The following is a 15,976-nucleotide window of genomic DNA, read 5'->3' on the forward strand; positions in this document are numbered from 1 at the left end:
TCGTGGATGCTATCTTGACATTTTTTTTTTTTTTTTGTAATTATCTCATTAAAAAGTTCATTAGGTTTGACTAAAATGGTATATGGACATTCTCTTTCTTTCTTTTTTATTTCTTTCTTTTTTGTCACCATAATAATATTAACCTTGTGGAAAAATAAATTTCGAAAAATCTAAAATTCATGGAATACACGTTCATTTCTAGGATCCCTTAACGGGAAAAGGAGATTGAAAATATTGATGATATAATTATGTTTTATAATAAATACAATGAGAGATTATAGTAACAAGTTATATTCATAAATAATCAATTCTCTCTTGTCTTTACATATGGAATATAGTCAATCCTTTCTTATTTTATTTTTCTATAGAAAGAAAGTATTAGGCAAGATTATTTTTTAACAAGATGTTAGAATCATTTAGCCTGTCTCATTAATTCTGCGCAGACCGGCTTGATCAAATTAATTTTGGACTGAGATTTGCCATTGCAGCCTTAAAGAACTAGTTCGGAAATATTTCTAGCATTCTATTTATATCCATCATTCTGTATTCCATCAACATATAATGAATGATTGACAATTATAATAAAGTTAATGTTATTTAAGCCATTTAACAAAATGAAAATAGTAATGGAAATTATATGTAATTTAATATGTAATTGTTAGTTAATCAGTGTATCTATTTTAATTTAAGTCGATGGGTAGTTTTATTTATTTTTAAATATACTTGTTGTATTTCATATGAAATCCAATATTTCTCCAAGATTATATTAGGCAACCAAGCTACCTAGTTAACATCCATCAAGTTACTCAACCATATAATTTGAGCAAACCTTGCATTGCTATTGTTAAACCTATAATGTATAGAATTATCAGTGTTTTCTTTTAACTAATTAAATTGAATAGATTAGCATACTAAAGCTGTTTTTTTTTTTTTTTGTGGTAATAGGAGCTCGTATATAAGATCAATTACATTGATAACAGTGATTTGATCGTGGTTTCTGCAATAAATGAGGTTTTTGTTTCGACTAATTTCTAGCATGAATCAAGCAAGACCCACATGTGGCTATCATTGTCAAGATTAGACTTGAAAGAGAATTAAAGTAGAATTTTCTTTTTTATTCAACATAGGGAAATAGAAGCTGCACATGGCCATCGTTTTCACTTGAGGAAGAATTAGACAGGGCTTCCAAAATGGCGAGAAAATATCCTCATGGACAAATTGCTGGTAGGCGAAACAGAAAATGGATCTCCAAACAAATGCACATGCAAGCATTTAACACTTGCATCAAAACCCTATCGGGCAAACTTTTAATGGATGAAACAGAAAGTTACTCAAATAATTTCCAGAGGAGAACAAACGCGATCTGGAGATGCCTATGAATGGAGATGTACTTTGAGGCAAGGAACTTCTACAACCACCAAAAATGATATTTCTGGGCCTGGTGACATATGGAAAGTCAGAAAATGCACATAAATGAATCTTTTGAGACAGGCGTACAACATTTTTTGTTATTATGGACGGGACAGAAGCCCAAAATAGCTTCAACGCAGGATTATCCCAGTTAGAATTAAGAAAGCAGCACCGAAGACATCCTGAGATAGGTTTTGAAAGACGAAAGTATTCACGCCCCATGCACGATGGTTTCCTTCTCAACTATTCAACATTACTAAACTAGTTCAATCTCTCTTCTTTTCTCTGTTTTTTTTTTACTACGATTTGTATAAAGAAAAAATGGTGCCGAGTAATTTTAAATCATTAATGAGGTTTTTCCCAATAGTTTATATTTTTAAATTAAGATTGTTTTTTAACTTAATAATAGAGCTTTTGTGACCAAACATTAATGAATTCAAATCTTTCGGCCTCACCTTTTGTTCTAAAATTAAATATAAGATTGTGATAGATCTGTTTAATTTTAAATAAATTTATTCAAAAAAATATATTAAATGTAATATAAAATTATTAAGAGCTAAGCTAACAATCAAGACATGATAAAATCACAAACTTTATCTTGGAAAACAAGTTTCCATGTGAAAGTAACCCAAACTTTCAAATTATCCTTACAGTATTCTCTGTCTTTCAGTAATTGAAGCCTAAATTATTTCAAAGACTAGAAATATGCGAGACATTCATCAACGAAGCGATTGGTTCTTCATTCTTTAGAATTTGAATAATACGACGCATTTTGTACATTGATGTTGAAAATGTAAAAAATATGGTCCGATTTCCGAAGCCACGAAGAAAAATTGTTGATGGTTTGTCTTTTGTAAATGTTTTCCATGAATAAGACAAGCTCCTTCAAAATACTAACATGTTCTTCTTTCCCGCAAAAGAAAATTTTGATAGGTCTTCAGGCTACCTGTACTAATCGGTTCTGAATCAACTAATTTAACGCAGCAAACTAGCTATTCGAAAGCCTAACAGTTGAGGTATTTAAGGCTTGTTTATTTTTATTTTTTTCTTTTTGAAAAAAAAAATGAAAGTAAAAATCGAAAACATGTAAGTTAATTGTTAAAATTATAGAAAGCTAGACGAAGTGTTTTTTATAAATTATATTCATAATTGATTTTAAGATCCAACTAGAAGTCGAGTCGGTTCAATACTGGATTACAAATTGATCAATAAATCAATTAATTAACTTAAATTATAATTTAAAAAATAAAATAAAATATCATTTTAATAGCAAAAGTACAGTCCTCAATAAAACTATCATTCGAGTTGATAAGTCAACATTTAAGGATCTCAACTAGATTTTATAACCATGTTGGTAGTGATCATTTAATTTAGATTAGATTCTGTTTTGTGGATAGCAAACGTAATGCTCCGTATTCTATTTGTAGTCGGGCTTCTGCTCTCTCTCTCTCTCTCTCTCTCACTAGTTTTGAACCTTTCCCGCTTATCGATCGCATGGTAAACACGAAACAAGAAGGTACAAGGCACCCGTTATTAAAATAATATATACAATGAAGCTCCAATGGTCTCAGAAAGCATAGCAAGTTAGCAAAGGCCAACGCCCCCATTGAATCCATAGCGCAGTAGGCATCCACTTCTCCCTCTCTTGAAATTACTTCAGATTCTAATCTTTCCTTCGTGACTAAAAATTTAAAAGAAAACATTAGAATGTTAGTTGTTTTTTCTTGGTAATGAAGATTGCTAGTTACTTACGAAGTGTATACTCCCTTCTCTGCACAGCCTTATGGCCCAGGATATAAGCATAGACCAGGTTCAATGGGATTTTATTGGGCTTGAATATCGGTTTGGTAAGTCGTTCGACTGGGTCCAATCCAGCTGCGTCTACCTGGGCTTTTTCCTGGACCTCATTTTTAGTAAGACCCAAATATTTTGTCTGTCTCTCTTTTTTTTGAAAAAAAAACTTTTAGATATGTTTTGGGGACGGCTGCAATCTTCTTTTTCCCGGCATAGTAAATTAGGACCAAGTAAGGCCGCAGGAAGGCCACACCCATAGCATCTGCTAACAAGGTAGAGGTGTCCACCAGAAACCTGGAGGAGAGTTAGGTCAGTGCACGAACGGTAGAGATTGGAGAACCCCGCCTTGGCAAGAAAGTCTGCTCTAGAATTCCCTTCTCTGAGGACATGCAGGATTATACATACTGACCTGGGATCTCTGAAGGATGAACGAAATATCCCTGAGAACAGCATTCCAAGAGCTAGTACATGATTGATCAGATTCAATAGCTCCCAAAGCTTCTGAGTAGGTATTTTATATGACCTCATCAAACAATTTACATTAGAAACATCAGGGTGGACATAATTCAGGATGTATCTGTATTAAGGTTTTTTCTTTTCTGTTCTTTTTTCTTATTTTTTTTAGTGCAACTGCATGCATACACTTTATGGCAAGAAATATATAGCATTTGCATAGATATAAGGCTTGGGTATAGTGAGGTTGTGGGTTCCTTGCATCAATATGCAAGTCCACAAGTTAGCCCTTTTTTTTTTAAATCTAAACGTTGTTATTTTAAATTGTTTAAACAAAATAATTTTGTTTTAGTTTTTCCTCCAACAACATTTTAGTAAAAAAATCAATTTTAAATAAAACTTGATCCAAACCAAATTTCAAATCGATATCAGGAGCCAGTTCAACTTATCCGGTGCTCATTCAGCAAATTTTCGCTCATGGCTGTGATAAATTTAGAATACATTTGATCAAATAAAAACTTAATTTAAACTGGATTGAATCATCTCTTCTACTTCTAACTAAATACAAATCAGAATCTTTTTCCAATCATGTCGTAAAACAAAGAACCATGCATGATTTGTTCTTGCCTTAAATACTATCTTCACTTGTTTAACACAATTTTAGATTTTAATTTAACAGAGTTGAGAGCTGTTGTTAAAGCTATTGAGCTCTTAGCCTTTAATTATCTCCTTATTATAAGCATTTTATTATTTAATTTGACTTTGTCAATGTCATTACCTGAATGCATAATTCTCACAATAGATCATAGATGTCACCTACACTCATGTCTTTCATGAGAGTAATTACATGGTAGAATACATGGTTAAACAAGAAATGCGGAGATAAGTAAATTTATTGATTGGTTTTGAATCATCCATAAGTCTGTGAGTCTTCTTATGTGTTTTCTACTGTTATGCTTGTGAGAATGTTAAAGGTTGATCTTCGAGGGGAAAGCTTCAGTTAGAAGGTCATTCTGATGATTATTAGCAGTTCTCCCCGGCAGTATTGCTTTCATTGCATTAATTGTGTAGATATATGTTGCTCTTTGGCTATTTTTGTCTTTCGTTTTTCTTAATCTGGATTGTTATCTTAGTATTAATCTGCCATAATATGATATTATGCAGACCATGTGTTAATCTCGTCTGCCAGCTTTTGACGTTTAATGAAATATTTATCTTTCAAAAAAAAAACCAGTATGTGGTAAAGAAAAAAAAATATCATATGAAGTCGAGATAAAGTGAATAGACTAAATGTGATGATCTCAAGTTATTACACACCAAGGAATTCCTCGTCAGAAAAAGGCCCTCGTCGTAAGGCAGAACAAGCTGGTAGCAAAACAATTAAACTCAAGTGAGTTGAGCTGGTAGAGATGGGTGGAGCGGGAGCTCGAGTCACGAAACATCATTAGAGATTACTAATTATGAAGAAAGGTGTGTTGGCAGGAGACAATCTTAGTTGTGTTATCATTAAAGTAAAGAGGTTTGGAGTTGAAAATGTGATTCCATGTAGAAAGTGGTAGTAAATAATGATAGCATATAACATGTCTTTATTTTTTGTTTTAAAAGCATTTCTAAGAAAAATTTAGAATATTAATATCAAAACTAATTCTTTTTAAATATTTTTAATAAAAAAATATTTAAAAAAAATTAATAAAATACTAAAAGAGTATTTAAAAATACGGTTACAATTATTTTTTAAAATATTTTTTGTTTAGAAATTATCAAAATAATTTTTTTAATTTTTATATAAAAATTATTTTTCAAATTAACATATTAAAATAATTTAAAAATATAAAAAATTAATTTAAAATAAAAAAATTATATTATATTTTTAGAACACAAAAGGAAACAGATTACTCCATTTACACTCGAAATTGTAATTTCATAAGCTACAGATTGCACAGTTCAAAACCCATTTTTCTTCCCTCTTTCTCCTGCACTTTATTTTTTTTCCCATAAATGTTGTCCACTCAATACTTTTTTGATCATGCATTGGGACTGTGAAAATTGTTCGTTTTCATTCAACAACAAATCGATGGGATGCCTCCAATTATAGGATCCACCACCAATCATGTCCCTTTTTAATTTATGGGCAATTCCGTACATCGAAATTATCAACTGAGGTTAGAGGGAGGTGCCCTTTACGCCAACCAGCTCCTTGTAGTTAAGAAAAAAGTAGTTGCTTCTAGCCCCAAAATAATGCGCACAGTGTTCTTTGATAAGCCAAAGATGCAAGTGTTTGATTAGATCTCTTATGGGACCTTGCCCCTTTCGCCCGCTAGAGCTATTGATTATTTTTGTAAATTGATTTAAATTATTTTTTAGTTTTTAACTCAAAGAAGTTATAGATTTATTTGATTATAAATATTTTTATTTAAATAAAAATTGTATTATTCAATCAAGTCAAAATTCTGATTTGATTAAAATTCATCATATGTAACTTATACCATATTTTTAAAAAATTATTTAGAGCTATTTTTACTAAACATATTTTTAAGTTAAAGTCATTTTAGTTTATCTTATTATAAGTTATTTATAGAAAACAACTTTTGAGCCATGAGTCTCACTGGAAGTCAAAAATTCATGTAAAACAAACTCTAAAGCCCCATCTAATACATACATGGAAAGGATCGATGGGCAGCCAATCAAACAATTAGTGAATTTGTCATAATTAATTATTACAGCTAAATTAAGGAGAAAATCTCAATGTAATTAACTCCTGGAGTGTTATCATTTGAGTCCTAGATCTAGATTTTATCATTCTTACTCCAAGTGCAATATAACCCCTCTGTTCATCAACTATTGTTGGTAGTTGTACATTGGTAATTAAGAATTTCCATCTAATTTGCATGTGCTGCTTTTGTTCTTCAATTCACAGTGCCAAAATAAGTCCCAATTTCTCATAAAGAAAAGTTTTAGCAATAAAATTATTATTAAAGTGGAGAATTTTACAGTGATTTGATGTTAAAATTATCATTTAGAACACAATGGGGATAAGTATGGCTCCATTTGTAGAAAAACTTATACATCACATCCAAATAAAATAAAGCACAAATTTGTTGAAATGTTTTAACTACCATTAACAACGGACGAATGAAGGGATGATGTTGTCTAATGTTGATTATATTTGAGAAAATTGATAAAATAAAAAGGTTTTGAACTAATTGATATTGGAATAAATAAATAGTTTAATTGATGATTAGATGTTTTTTTTTTATTAAGTGGGGAATAGACCTAAACTTACTTATACATCAATCAAGAATAGTTTTCTTTGAAAACAAATTTTCGGATGCAACCTTTATAGCAGAGTGAAAAAAAACTTAGTTTCAGTATCTAGAAATTGCACAAGGTAGCTCTAAATCTTCACCTAGTAATTGGACCAAAATATATAAATCTAAATTTGTGAAATTAAATTGGGAGCATGAAATATATAGGCAGTCCGTCGGTAGGTGATAGAGCCACTTCAATTTTAATCAGAGACAAACAAACATAGCATTATTTTTCTCGATGCACTAGAACAGGACAAACTGCTACAACATTAGAAAAGATAAATTCGGCGCCCAATTGATTAATTACCAAAAGCAGGAGACGCTTCTGTGATTTATTTAGTATTTGTTTTTGGTTGCTTCAGTGCCCTCCTCCCTTCCTCTTTCCCACCTGTCTTCCGCTGGTAATACACTATAGTTTAGTTTAATGTATCTTCTGAATGTTCTCTCATAAAATACTGCTACTGTTGCCAAACCAAACAAGAATCCAATAAGGTAGGTCACTGGTTGAACTAGCTTTGTTGGTAATGATACTTGCATATATTGTTAGAAAAATCAAGGGAACAAAAACGATTGCCTTACTTTATATTATCCATGAGTCCAGAAGAATTTACGAACGAGAAGAGCTCTAGGTTTTAGATTTTCACTCTTGATTTGTGTACTTGCGGCTACTTCTTGCTTCACTTCTTTCACGCCAAGTTCAACAATCCATCAAAATGAAGTTTATAGTTCTGATCCGGTCAAAGATAAATAAATAATCCAAGTAGGATAAAGGGATTCACATGATTTATTTTTTAAAGATTTTTAAATCTTAATACCTAAAAAATAAGTACATCTACTTAACTATCACGTTAATATCATAGTGTTATTTTAGCTTATAAATTGGTACGGGTGCCATAGCCTGCCTTTGGCGATGTTTCTACTTAATTGCTGCATATTACCATCTAATTAGTTAGCTATTCTTTAATTGCATCTTTTTTTTCTTCCTTCCTAATTACTGTAAAGACAAAAACAATTAATTCATGTTTCTACTTAATTGCTTCATATTACCGTCGATGTCTAATTAGTTAGCTATTCTTTAATTGTATCTTTTTTTTCTTCCTTCCTAATTACTGTAAAGAAAAAAACAATTAATTCGGTGATTGATTACATGGTTGTACTGTGTTTTTAAAATTTTTTAAAATTATTAATTTTTGATATTTTTAATTAACTTTAATATGTTAATATTAAAAATTAAAAAATATTATTTTAATATATTTTCAAATAAAAATTATTTTAAAAACAACTTTTATCAATATTTCAAACCATCTTTGAATAATTATAGGGGTACGCTCCTAGTCTCATCATCCTCGAGTTGGTTACGGAATGACAAACTGGTAGATGACAGTGAAATGGCAGCTGAGAAGGTTTTTCTTTCAAAACAAGACAGCTAATAAATGCAGGCTTGATTCAGTTTTTCATGGGCTTTTATGCTAATCTCATTAAAAAGAACCTAGTTACTTGCTTTCTTCTGTGTACAACACAACAGGGAAGCATGACTTGGGTTGAAATTTTCGAGTCATGTTACACAGTTGCTGAAATCAAGTGATTGTGCGACTTTCTGCCCGTCAATGCCACTATTTCTGGTACTTAACCATAACATGAATTTGATATTCAAAATTCTTTTTTCATGAACAAAATTGAGCAAATCGATAGTGATTTTTCTCTTTCAAAATCCAAATTATAATTCTACATCACTCTGCAATCTGTATTTACTTTAAAAGTAAACCCATGATGCCAAGAAATCATGACATATTTTACACATCAGTATGTACAAACAAGCAATACACTACCCCGCACCCATCATGGCAGGCAAAATCGCAAGAGCAAAATTACTCTACAACATAATTCGAGCAATCTGATTGTATCTTTTCTCTTCTTGTTGCCTTGATTTGATTTCTTCTGCACATCTCAGAGTCTTTTCTATATGGTATCCACCTCCAATGCTTACTTCCCTTTCTAAATGACAGCAATAGCTCTCAAAAACACTTACATTTACATGCAATTTGAAACCCATCAAGAACAAGAATTCAAGCTCCAGCTTGTTCATTACATTTGCAGTCAATCCCCCAACTCTTGCAAAATAAGAATTCCTGTAATTCCTGTTCAATAATAGATTCGTTTATATTAGAACACTAAATCCAAGAAGGAACTCAATGTTTGGAAGTTGTTTGCTTACAATCCGAATCATTTCCAAAAATCATAACAGAAACAGGAAAGAAGTTTCAGAAAACAAGGACAAAAGGAAAGACAAAGATAGAGATCTCACATGTCCTCAACGTATTTAGAAGCCACCATGATAGTAGTAATAAGAAGCCTATGTACATTTCTTGCGTCGATTCTAAACTCTGGATTAGCCTGACAAAACCGATCGATGTAAACATAGGCAACAACATAAACTGAAGGTCCTGCACGAGTGTATCGAAAAATTCTCTCAAGATACGATTGAATTGTCAAGTCTGGTGTCTCGTGGCAATCAAAGACTCGAGTTCTGGTATCTTTAGATAAAGCCCAGGAGCAGTTCTTGACAATTCTTTCATTCCTTGCCATGGTTCTCTCAATAAGAGAGGCAAGAACAGCAATGACTAGTGGGGTGTTCGAGTCATTTTGGTAGGAATAGGAATACAGATCAGATCGGAGTTTTCTTGGGGAAATTGCAAGAGAAGATGTAGCCATTACAGACCCTGGCTAGTCTTCAGAAGGCAGAGAAACAAAAACGATGGAAGTTCTGACTTCTTGTTGTGGAAAATGAAGGGTCTTGAAAAGGACTTTATACCAGAAGGACAGATTTAAAGTTCGGTACTGTCGGCTTGTGAGAGAGAGACGATAAGGGAGAAAAGATATCGGTCTTGTGAGGGTATAGTTGGAGGGAGTAAGTGCCCTCACTCAAAAAAAAAAAAAAAAAAACCTCTTTTTAACTCTTTTTTTAACCCCCTTTCCATGGGACAACAGGAAAGTCTTTAAGTTGTTGCTGGCTCTGTAAGTTAAATTGGAAAGTCCAAACAACAGGAAAGCAAAGTGATTATAAAAAGATTCAATTAATTTGTCGCTTTTTCTTTTTTATTTTAACAAAAAAAATATTTTTTTGATTATTTTCTTATGAATAATTATTATTTTTCCCTGTATTCTATTGGGTTTTTTCAACACAATCATGTGTTAAATTAGGAAATCAAACTAGCTGAGCAAAACTCGGGACAGAGGGACTTGGAAGAGACTATTATGGAATGCGGTTCTTCTAACATTAAATTTTTTTATTTAAAATTAAATTTTTTATATTTTTAAATTATTCCAATGCGTTAATTTTAAATATAATTTTAAAAAATAAAAATTATTTTAATATATATTTTCAAAAAATGTACTTTAAATTATAACACTATATATTGTGTAGATGCATGAGGTACGCCAATGAATAAAGAAAAGGAGAAATGACATGGAGTTTGGGCCATTTGGAAGGTGCATGGAAGGAAAGGCAGTATCATAATCATCTATTAAAAGATTTTACTGCCTCCTATTTATAAAGCAAAAGTACAGACAAAAATGATGGTGTATTATTACTTACAAATTTGTCCATCTGTCGACCTCACCGACAGCGGCCTTGGAATAGTAAGGGAACTAGTCATCGTCGCGTAACGGACTGCATTAATTTTGTTTTTTTTTTTAAGTTAAAAAAAACATTCACGAATTTGGTTAATGTTATATATATATATATAATTGATTTGATTTGATTTTAATAATTTTACCAGTTTAAAGATAATTTTGATTTCACTGTCAGTATATTTGAAAGAAACTAACAGATATTTGGGATTTATTATAGAAAAAGAAATACAATTATTGTGAATTGTAATATCGTCACATGTTCTTTTTTGGTACTCAAGTTTTTATTTTTAATTTTATTTTTTTAAAATTAGATTGACTTATGCCAGATTTTAACAATATTAAGGAAAAGAAATCAACATTCAATTAATACTTGATTTGGTATATATATATATATATATATATATATATATATATATATATTATTTTAAGACAATTAAATCTTTAAGGATAATTTGAAACAGAGAAAAATGCTGATAAATTGATGTGAGCAAAAATTAAAAAAGATGATGAACACATGTGCCACCATGTGAGAGAGCCCGCCACACATCAAAGATCCACACAGGGACCATCACCTTTGAAAATGTCCTTCTGTGGTACCATTCAAATTGTCTCAGCAAAACCTTTCTTCATTGGCAGCATGTGTAAATAGGAAGCCATTAGTTTGTCTCCGCTGAGCTATTCTTCTTTTCTTCTTTTTTTAGTCTCTTATTTCTCAGTTTTTGTGTCTTGTTCTATATATATATAAAAAAAAGAGAGTAAGGATTCAATTTGTTTTAATATTAAATTTAATTCTAATTCTTTTAGTTAATATGTTCCAATAGCAATATTCAGCAATAAAAAAAATTTTCCTGTAAAGAAATCCTTGTATCATATGTAGCACGTGTCTTTTAGGTACTTCCCTAGCAGATATTCAAAGGGATTGGGGTGCCCTTTTATATAGATTTTTTCAAGGCAATAATACTGTTATAATACTTTTATTTTAGGTTATAAAAAATATTCTCACGCGCTTTTTGGTGTACTTCATCATGATTTATATTTAAAACTTTTGGTTTATTAATTGTGCTTTTTTTTTTATCATATAATTAACAAAATTATTTTATATATTTTTAAATAAAAAGTTATTTAAAAAAAACATTTTATACCAATTCGAAACACCCCATTAACATCTTCATCGTGGAAATATCCGACAAGAAGAGGAATAACTTTCCATTGGCAAGGCAATTTTGGAGGACTGCTGTGAAATTGAGGGAATTTTCTATCATTTTGCATAATACTCATAGTTGCAGCCAATAAGGGATTTTCTTTTCTTGTCAGATAAAAAACATCTAATTTGAGCCTCGTCATTAAACCTCTCTGATTTTATTTTATTTTTTGCTTGATTTTCCTTTGTTTTATTTGTTGTCAATTTGGGTTTTATCTTTGATTTGATTTGATTTTTTCTACTAGATCTAGATATTTTTCTTACACTTAACCCCTAGAGTTTGGAATCTGAGTTTGGTCGAATTACTCGTATTATTAAAACTTAAGACGAGGTCAAACAGGTTTCGTTTCAACACAATGGTCACTTAAGCAAATAGATATACAGAATGCGTTCCTACATGGCAGGTTGGGGGGGGGTAGTATACATGTCTCAATCGTAGGGCTTTGTTCTCCCTCAATACTCTCATCATCTTTGCAGATTACATAATTTTTTTTATGGTCTCAAGCAGGCGGGCCTGGTTCTCTTGTCTGAGTAACAAATTACATGATTTTGGTTTTACTGATAGCGAAGCTGATAATTCACTATTTATTAGGAGAAAGGATGCTGCTCTTACTGTGCTCTTATCTATGTTGACGATATCCTCAAAACCGGTTCTTCTGCCACCGTCATACATCATTTTATTCGGGATTTTACGGAGCAATGATGGTCGACTGTACTTGACTCAGCGCAAATACATTATTGATCTTCTTTATACAATGAATATGGCTGTAGCAAAACCTTGCAGAAGTCCTATGCCCACCACTTGCAGATTGTCCGCGACTGATGGGGTTACCTATTCTGATCCATATATGTACGGACATGATGGCAGCTTACTGTACCTGTCCTTCACAAGACCTGACCTTTCTTTATCTGTTCACAAAGTCAGCAAGTTCACGCACAATCCTTTGGACACTCACTGGCAGGCTGTTAAGAGGATATTATGGTATCTAAAGCATACCATCTCAACTGGTTTGTATCTTCAGAAATCTTCATCATGCAATCTTCAAGCATTTTTCGATTCTGATGAGGCGACTTATCACGATGATCAATGAGCAGTGGGTGCCTATTGTGCTTTCATGGGCAAAAAACTCATCTCTTGGCACTGTAAGCAACAATACACAGTTGCTAAAAGTACAGAAGCAGAATATAAGTAACTTGTCGATGCTACCTCTGTTCAAACTATCCTTGTATCTGACTTTGTTATATAACAAAATACAACATCTTCAACTCAATCATAATTCTTCTCTGCATCTATTTTCTGTTACACCTCTGTTCTTTATTGATCATTATATGCGCGGGCACATTCATGCTAGGTGATTCCATCCTTTCATGCCACTTTGAGATCTTATATGCAACGAATAAATAGGTCAATTTATGCATCTGCAGATCCAATTCACACTTTCAATTACATGGAATGCTGGAGTAAGTGAATCGTGTAGTCACAGTTACACTACGCATCCGCCAATCTACATTTTATTACGTACTATTAGTGCAGACGCCCAAGAATTGAGAGAAGTGAACTAATGGTTTAGAGAGCTTGTTTTTCTTTCAGTAAGGGGCAGAATAAACAAGGTGCAGGCGGAGCCACAGCCCCATCCGAAGTTCAGAATAATTTCTGAGTTTTATAAGTTATTTCATATAAGTTTTTATAACAGCGATAGGTTATAAATAAATAAATGTTAGTTCAGCGAATAAATAGTTTATTTTCAATTGGATTCGCGTTTGTTTTTGTGATTAATTTGAAAAAAATATCAAATTAATGTTTTTTAAATATTTTTTTAATAATTTTAATATACTAATATAAAAAAATCTAAAAAAAAATATTTTAATATATTTTTAAATGAAATTTCTTTTAAAAAATATTATACTGATATCAAACACACGCTAGCTATGTGTTTAGAAATGTGATAAATATTACTTTTCAAAATAATTTATACTTTAAAATATATTAAAATAATATATTTTTTATTTTTTAAAATTTACTTTTAATACCAACCCATCAAAACAATTAAGAAAAAATAAGTAATTTAAAACTCCAAAAAACATGTGCATTTAATTTAATTTAGAGGAAGGTCCACCAAAAAATTATACCACCCAAATCCAAATAGGCTGTGTGACCCGCTACAAAATTTAATAGGCCCAATGGAAAGAGTTTAAATTGAGAGGGCTGAATATCTATCTGGCCCAGCTTGTGTTTTGGTGCACCAGCCTCGTATCATCCACAGTCCACAAAATATCTTGCCGTTCATTAATATCATGAAAATATTTTCTTGTAGATTTACTATATGGGCTTTAGTTTCGTAGATCGATATTTATTTCATTCTTTAAATCTAGTCAAATGCATATTAATTTCTTTGTTTTCTAGTTTCTTTTTAAATAATTCTATTGATGCTAATTATTTACATTGGGAAAAAATTTATGAAAAAATTATTTTACTTGAAATATAGAAAGTAATATTTATTTTATTTATTCATCAATCTCTTATCGTCTCCTTGGTCACGGGGAAGAACTGCTCGCCATGTGAAACCGATACAAAATATCATTTGGGGTGAGTTGTTGTGCATGTATGATATTATAACAAAGAAAAAACATTATTATTATTTTCATATAAAATGGAAAAACTAAATGCAGCGTGTTTCTCGATTTCAAAACAGCTAGATATTTTGATATCTTCATGACGAAGGAGATGCATGCACCAAAATCTATCTTTCATTTTGCATGACATGCAAAATCTACAACCCGCCTCACGGAGCCAAGGTTGACATTTTCTAGACATATACAGCACGTGTGTTTAGCATTAGATACATTTTTTTTTAATTAAAGTGAATATATCAATTAGATTTTATGTAACTCAATTAATTTTACAGATTTTAAAATTAATAGTTATATAAATTTTTAATAATTTTAAAGTTTATAAAATTTAAATTAATAATTTCTAAAAAATCAAAATCTAAAATAAAAATAATTAAATTACAACAATCGAGATTAGATATAATTTATTATTTCTAGTACTATAGGAAAATTTTCTTTTTGCTATTTGATGTCAAAAAAAAAAGTCTTGAAGGCAGGAGAACCCTGGATTTTTTTATTGGCTGATCGGTTATTATAAGATTATTGGGATATATGTTAGTTTTTTTAGGTTTTTTTACAGTAAAAATATATTTATCGGCTAAGAGTTTTCTTTCATAGGCTCTTAAGTAGTGAAATATATATTTACTCTTATGATTAAAAAATAATGAGCTTTTAGCCAAGGATTTTTTTAATTTTTCCTCTCTTTGTATATAATTAAAATATGTTATTAACCTAGAAAAAACAAAAACTAATTTTTGCATATTTTAGGGTACTTTTGTATTTTTACTTGAATTATTTTGATAATTATCAAGGGCATGAGGTGTTTTGATATTTTTATTTTTTTGAATTTAAAAACACTGGTAACATGATCTCATTATTTGCTAGGTAATAGATGATGTACGTGACATTTGAGCAACGCATGAGGCATCACCCAATGCCCAAATATGTCATTCACCCAATGCCCAAATATATCATTACATTATGTATTTGAAAGCGTTATCATATTCTCTTTTTTATAATATGACACATGATCGTATATGGTGGTAAAATTATCATCAATTATCACCTTTTATTTTCTTCTTTTTCCTTTTCATCCAAGTAAAGTGCATGAATATCCTTTTTGTTTTTGCCTTTTCAATTTTAATTCCATTTCTTTTGATATTTTTATTTCATTCTCATCCTTTTTTATTAAAGTTTTTTTTGTTTTTAATTTAGTTCTTCAATTATAATTTCTTATTCTTTTAATTTTATTTATTTACTAGGCTCTTTAGTTAAAGTTTTATTGGCTTGCAATTTGATCTTTTAATCAAAGTTTTTTATTTTGCTTTTTCAATTTTAATTTTTATTCTTTTGATTTCTTATTTTATTCTTATTCTTCTAGTAAAAGTTTTATTTGTTTTTAATTACTCTTTAACTGTAATTTCTTATTTTTTTTTAATTTTATTTTTGTCCTTATTCTTTGGATTAAGATTTATTATGAGATTCTTAATTTTATGTAATTTTTTTTTTATTATTTTTTAACATTTAATTTGTTAGGGATTTAACTTTATATTTTTTTTATTTGTAA

The 15,976-nt window shown here is 30.6% G+C and overlaps 1 protein-coding gene across 1 annotated transcript; it reads right to left on the reverse strand.

Annotated features, from left to right (window-relative positions):
• Positions 1-8,641: 8,641 nt before the first annotated feature.
• LOC105132224 (cyclin-U2-2-like) lies at positions 8,642-9,808 on the reverse strand. The gene is made up of 2 exons (XM_011035581.1): positions 9,271-9,808; positions 8,642-9,103 (listed from the first exon to the last, which is right to left on the reverse strand). Exons 1-2 carry the CDS (start codon positions 9,675-9,677, stop codon positions 8,839-8,841), a joined length of 672 nt encoding a protein of 223 aa, XP_011033883.1. The 5' UTR covers positions 9,678-9,808; the 3' UTR covers positions 8,642-8,838.
• Between the last annotated feature and the right edge of the window lie 6,168 nt (positions 9,809-15,976).

The sequence above is a fragment of the Populus euphratica genome, unplaced genomic scaffold (assembly GCF_000495115.2).
Source record: "Populus euphratica unplaced genomic scaffold, PopEup_1.0 scaffold2.1, whole genome shotgun sequence".
Taxonomy (NCBI): domain Eukaryota; kingdom Viridiplantae; phylum Streptophyta; class Magnoliopsida; order Malpighiales; family Salicaceae; genus Populus; species Populus euphratica.

Bases quoted from the DNA above. Each gene is read 5' to 3' on its own strand.
- LOC105132224 (XM_011035581.1), bottom strand. From the start codon at position 9,677: ATGGCTACATCTTCTCTTGCAATTTCCCCAAGAAAACTCCGATCTGAT. The intron at 9,104-9,270 runs GTGAGATCTCTA...ATTATTGAACAG, and splicing joins TCTAAATACGTTGAGGACAT to GAATTACAGGAATTCTTATT.